At 36.5% G+C, this 6,134-nt stretch overlaps 1 protein-coding gene across 1 annotated transcript in view; it reads right to left on the reverse strand.

The window, feature by feature from the left end:
- The window catches only part of SVIP (small VCP/p97-interacting protein), a 10,029-nt gene that overhangs the window by 2,032 nt on the left and 1,863 nt on the right, over positions 1–6,134 (reverse strand). Inside the window, exons 2-4 of the mRNA XM_008593234.1 lie at positions 5,019–5,186; positions 3,372–3,422; positions 2,729–2,842 (exon numbers count right to left, since the gene is read on the reverse strand). Of these exons, the coding sequence (XP_008591456.1) occupies positions 2,729–2,842; positions 3,372–3,422; positions 5,019–5,186 (333 nt within the window). The remainder of the gene's footprint in view (positions 1–2,728; positions 2,843–3,371; positions 3,423–5,018; positions 5,187–6,134) is intronic.

Consider the following 6,134-nt stretch of genomic DNA (forward strand, 5'->3'; position numbering starts at 1 on the left):
TCCTTATACCATAGACTCTAGTTAGGAAGAATCTAGCTATTCTATAGATTACTCCAGGCCAACCCATAAAAGGACACAAGGTCAACATGGATGAGCCTATATGACCTTACGTTAAGTGAAATAAGCCAAGCATGGAAGGATAAATACTGCATGTTCTCACTCATGTGTGGAAGCCAGATAAGTAGACCTCACAGAAGCAGAGAGTAGAATGTGGTAACTAGAAGCTGAGAAGAGGAGTGGGGGAGAGGGGAATATGAAGAGGTTGGTTAACAGATACAAAGTTACAACTAGATAGGAAAAATAAGTTCCAATGTCCTATAGCACTGTAGGGTGACTGTAGTTAATAATTTACTCTACATTTTCAAATAGCTTGAAGCGATGATTTTGAATGTTCCTAACACAAAGAAATGATAATTGTTTGAGATGATGGATATGCTAATTATCCTGATTTGACTATTATCCATTGTTTATATGTATTGAAACATCACACCATAACCCATGAATATGTGCAATTATTATATGTCAATTAGAAATAATTTTAAGAGAAAGGACCCTAGGCAAAGAGGTTTGAGGATTAAGTTACTTTCTGCTTTTTATTTTTTCCATCTGTTATCCCTGAGCCTCCAAAAAGTTTTTTTTGAACTTCATGCTCTCTATGTACTGTGCAGGTGGTAGGGGGAAAGGAGTGAACCCCTTGAAGCCAGTGTGTTGGTGGCAGAGGTGATTAGGAATACTCAAAGGGAAAATGACTCACAGTGGGCAACAACAATAGTTTATAAGACTGAGTCATTCTTCTTGAGAAAATCCTACTGTCACTGTCCAGCTTGATGGCTCTGAAGGTCTTTTTTTTTTTTTTTTTTTTTTTTTTTGACCAGTAAGGGGATCATAACCCCTGGCTCGGTGCCATCTGCACCATGCTCAGCCAGTGAGCGAACCGGCCATCCCTATATAGGATCTGAACCCGTGGCCTCTGCAATATCGGCGCCACACTCTCCGGAGTGAGCCACGGGGCCAGCAGCCTGAAGGTCATTTTTGACAAAAATCCCTTAATAAGAGAGCCAGAAAGATTTCTTATGAGAAGAGTACACAAAGAAAAAAGGAACTAAATTTAACATTGGAAATATTTTTCATTTTGAGTACTTTTGAGGGGACCAGAAGTAATATAAGGCCTAATTTCTATTTAATCTGCAGGCTTCAAAATGTGGAAGATTCAGGTTTAATTAAGAAAGCCCTTTTCTCAGAGTTTAAAGTTAGGCTGATGTTAAATTTATTAGGTTAGAATATGTAAAATAAGTATCTTCTTAATTCTGACTATATACATTAAAGTATCTTTCTTATAACATTATATGTGGTTTTAATTCACTCAGTACTTCTGCTTCTTCTCCTATAAAATAGTGGATCTCAACATCATTTCTAATCCTATAATATAATTTTCATAATGGGTTTTTTGTTTTTGAGAACACTAAACCTAGTGACACAGCTCTTTATCTCAACAGAGTATTGAAACAAAGAATTTATATTTCTGGTAAAGATTTGACCTTGTTACTGCCCAGTTGTTTTATTTTACACTAAATCTATTCTGATCTATTATGGGGGTATATAAAACATAAGCAAAATGGTCAAAGTTATTTACCCTAATATTAAAGCCAATTATTTTATACATTGTTAAAATATTACCATTAAAAAACAAGCAGTTTTCTTTTAACTTCACTCATCAAATAAAATTAGGTAAGGGAACTTACAATGATAAAATACACACAGTTAACTCTTACCTCTATGTTATATTTCTGAGCCAGAATTAACTCTGCTCAGGATGCTCCTAAACTGCCTGCCGTAGGAGTTTAGGCTGCATATATATGTTGTGTGCATGTGTGTGTACAGTCTTGAAGGCAAAAACAAAACTGAATTGAAAAGACAGTGAATCAACTAAAAAGTACCCATAAATCATTGACAAGTTAAATATAAATGACTGAAATTAATAACATTGTCTCCTTCACAAATATACTTACTTAGGAAAGTATTTCCTTTACAAATGGGCCAAAAACAAACTCTTACTATGTGAACCATTATTTTCCTCAACTTTAACATGTAAACTAAAACCTTTACAGTCCTGCTAGACTATCAAGATTCTGGAGTTTGGGGATCTTGCTTAATGTGCTCACCATGATGTTTCCAGTGTCTAGCTCTGAGATCCACACAGGGGAGGGAACATGTGTCACACCCACACTGTACACCCTACGGTCCAAATTAACATTTACATAACTATGACAATGAGTGACAATGGAAAGATCACAGATCCCAAATCATGGAGTGAAAAAATTTAGGCTATAAAAACAATTTATCATATAATCTAATCTAATAAAATTGATGTGAACACAGAAATTAGAAACGTCTCTCAAAATAACACTGAATTTAGGTGATTTTTACTTTCTTCTTTATACTTTTCTGTATTGCTTGAATTTTTGGCACATTTAAATTAGTATCAAATATAAAAGTATTAAGATATTGTGTTAAGATTATCAGGAAAAATTTATTATTTTTATTTAAAACAAATCTGTTCCAATGAAGGTTAAAATAAACAGACACTTCTTCCAATCTATAGTTCATGCTCTTAAATTACTTTGAAATTTTCTGATAATGCATTTCAAAAGAAAATTATTGAATGGATTGATACTTAAGTTTTAAAAATGCCAGTTAAGTTAAAATTTAAGTAAATTTTAATACATACTCTAAGTCCACCTGCTGGTGGGGGTCCTGATGTAGCGATTTGTTTTTCTATTTTTTCCTTTTTCTTTCTCTTTTCTTCCACAGATCGAACATCCAAAATTCCCCGAGATGCAGCCTTTTAGAAATTTTATAAGGGGTACAGAAAAATAACAAAAATCAGTCACCAGTGTGCAAAAGGCATTTTTTGTTTGTTTTTTGTTTCTTAGGTTTTTCTTTAGGGATAAGGAGTTGTTTTATTTTTGGTAACAAGGAATTAGAATATTTCTACAACAGCCTTACACAAAAGATACTGTCATTTCTTCATTGGATATTTTGCAACCATACAAAACTTCCCCCAATCTTACTTCACATCTGCCGGCATTTTACGAGGCACAGCCATTTTATCTGAAGGAAAATGTTATTATAGGATCATTTCAACTTACAAAAAATACCTGTAGGTTAATTTTCATAATTAAATTATGGAAATACATTAATGTAATTTATAGAAACAGGAAAATCATTTTGAAAATGATTATCTTTAAATATAATTTTTAGGAGATTAGACACCATTTACATTAGAGAATACTACCAGTAATAGACATCTGTCGAAAAAAAAAGTACAAGATTAATCATCTAAGCAGGCAGGATTTTATTTTTAATCCCACCTCCTTTTGTCTTCTCTCTGCAGCCTCTGCAAGTTTGGCTCTCTTCTCTTCCTAAGGAAAATGAGAAAAATTTGTTTAAAACAAAACTGTTTATCAAGGATGTTATATAACTATATTTTATAGGTAATATAACAATTTACAAAAATATTTAGTACTGTCCCAAAATGTCCCACAAGGAATGCCACTATTAGAACATTTATAAAATACTAAAGTTTCTTAACTTCATTCTCCTAATCAATATACCTTCAAATCAGTACATGTTAAAATAAATATAAGCAGGTTGGCCTACATAATCACCTATTTGCTTTCTTTCAGCAAAAATGACTTACAAGCTAGTTGGGGCAATAATAAAACAAATGATGTTTAAAAATATAAGGAGGGAAAATACATGGTTTGGTACTGCCAGTGAAAAGGAGTCTGAAGTAGGAGGGCATTTTCAGGATAGCTTCATGAATGAAATGGGCTAATCTCATTTGTATAGAAAGGGAAAGACTGGAGCAAACTTGTGAGAGGCACTATCCCATGTTGGGAAACAGTGAATATTACTTTTCTACACTATGTTCTACCTAATTATAAAATCTTTAAATATATAAGACAATGAATAGCATTCTCTTGGGGACTGGTGTTAATAATTCCCTTCTTTTCCATACCACAATACATACATTCATCCATTGGACAAATATTTATTGAGTACCACCATGCCTCAGGAACTTTTCTAGGTGCTGGGGATACAGCAGTTAAAAAAACATGGATAAATATCTCTATCCACATGAAACTTAAATTCCAGTTAGGGCACACAAATATAATCAAGTAAATAAATGTCTGTAAATGGCAGCAAGAGCTTCGGGGGGAAAAAAAGAGTATAATGGATAAGTAATGAGAAAATGAGTGAGTGGTATAGTGGGGAATATATTTTATGTTAGGGTGGTCAGGAAAAGCTTCACTGATAAAGTGACATCCAAGCAGTGAGCCAAGCGATTATCATGAGAAGAGGTAATTTCATGGAGATGGGAGGGCATAACAAATATTGACAGGTTAGTATTTTATCATCAGCCAGAGAAAGAAATTAACATCACTTAAAAGCAGCAGTAGCAACAAAGAAAAGTTGATCTTTCCCACATCAACTTCCAGGTCATTTTTAGTACCTATGATCAAATGGCTGAAGAGTTAACGCATCTCCCTAAAGATCTCATTTTCTTCAACTAATTTTTAGCTAGATAGGAAAGAAGAGAGGAACTTAGGTTTTCTATGTTATCCTTACTAATGTAAGGAGTAACATAATAGGCACAGAAAACATACAATTAATAATAGAAAGCTACAAAAAGTACAAATGTACTCCATATCACCTAGTTAGATTTGAATTTCAGATAAAAGAGAAATAATTTTTAGTATAAATACATCCCAAATACTGCATGGCATAAAGCTATCTTAAAAATGCATTCCTTGTTATATGAAATTAAAATTTAATTGGGCGCCCAGTACTATTATTTGTTAAATACGGTAACCCTACAAATAGTATACTCAGTGTGACGGAAAACAATATTTTTTTAAAAAAGAAGGAACTTAAAAGAATGAGATAAATATTAAAAGGAAATCACTGACTACTAAAAAATAAAGCGCAGGAGTATAAGCGACTTTTTTGAGCACCTTCTTTAAACAGCTGGTACAAACACAGGAAAATGCACATCTCCTAGAACATAAGCGCTTCAGCTCACGGACAAACAGAAATTTCTCCTTGCACCGTAGCTCCCACCGCAGCGCATAGACGGCCCGGGCACAGCACACCTTCTGCAGAAACCGGCCTTCCACGAACTCCTACTCCCAAATTGCCAAAGGCAGAGAAAGGTAAAAAGACAGAGACGCCTTTGGACAATTTTTTATTACGAAAGTGGAGAAACCGACAGGGAGGCGGCGGCCCGGGTCGCGCCGGCAGGACCCTCCAGACTCATGCACACGTCCTCGCCACCAGGGTCCCCAACGGCGGGGCGCCCCGGCCCGCGCCACCTTGTCCAACGGCCCCCCCCTGGATACCCGCAGCNTGACGCCCCACCCCCACCTCCTCGTCTCCGCTCCGCCCCCCGTCCGCCGCCGCTCAGCTCCGCCTCTCTGCGGCAACGCCTTTCCTTCTCTTGCTCGGCCCCGCCCACTGCAGCTCGGCCCCTCCCCCCTGAGGCAAGGCCTCGTCCCCACCTACAGCTGCCTCGCCTAGGCCCGCCCCGGGAGCGCCTGGCCTGGGGATAAGGCCTAGGTTCCAGGAAATACCTGCTTCGGGCACTGTGCAGGAAAGGTATTGAAAAGCTTGGCTGTTATTCCTATTCCCCTTGCCTTGCCACTTATAAATGAATGAAAGTACTCTAGCCTCGAAGAAATTAAACCTACAATTGCAAGTTGACATCAGCACCCGATGCTGCTTTCTTAGAGACAGTACTACTCCAGTAGAGAGGACAGAACATCAAATCCAGGCAACATTAATTCTGGCATGTTTTGAATGAGGCATTATGTGAGATTTCCACTAGTCTCTGGTACCTGGGATTCACTTATCCCTCCAAGGGCAATAATAGTTTTATCTGTTCAGAAATATATTAATTAAATACTTCTCAAATTTTAATAACCATAAGAATCACCTGGGCATCTGGTTAAAATGTAGATACTGATTTAGTAGGTCTAGGGTGAGAACTGAGATTCATTTGAAGTTACTGATCTGCATGCTAAGAAGCCTTAGCTTTTGATTATTTTTTTCTTGCATTCTATTAGTTATTCCTG

The sequence above is a fragment of the Galeopterus variegatus genome, unplaced genomic scaffold (genome assembly GCF_000696425.1).
Source record: "Galeopterus variegatus unplaced genomic scaffold, G_variegatus-3.0.2 Scaffold8914, whole genome shotgun sequence".
NCBI lineage: Eukaryota > Metazoa > Chordata > Mammalia > Dermoptera > Cynocephalidae > Galeopterus > Galeopterus variegatus.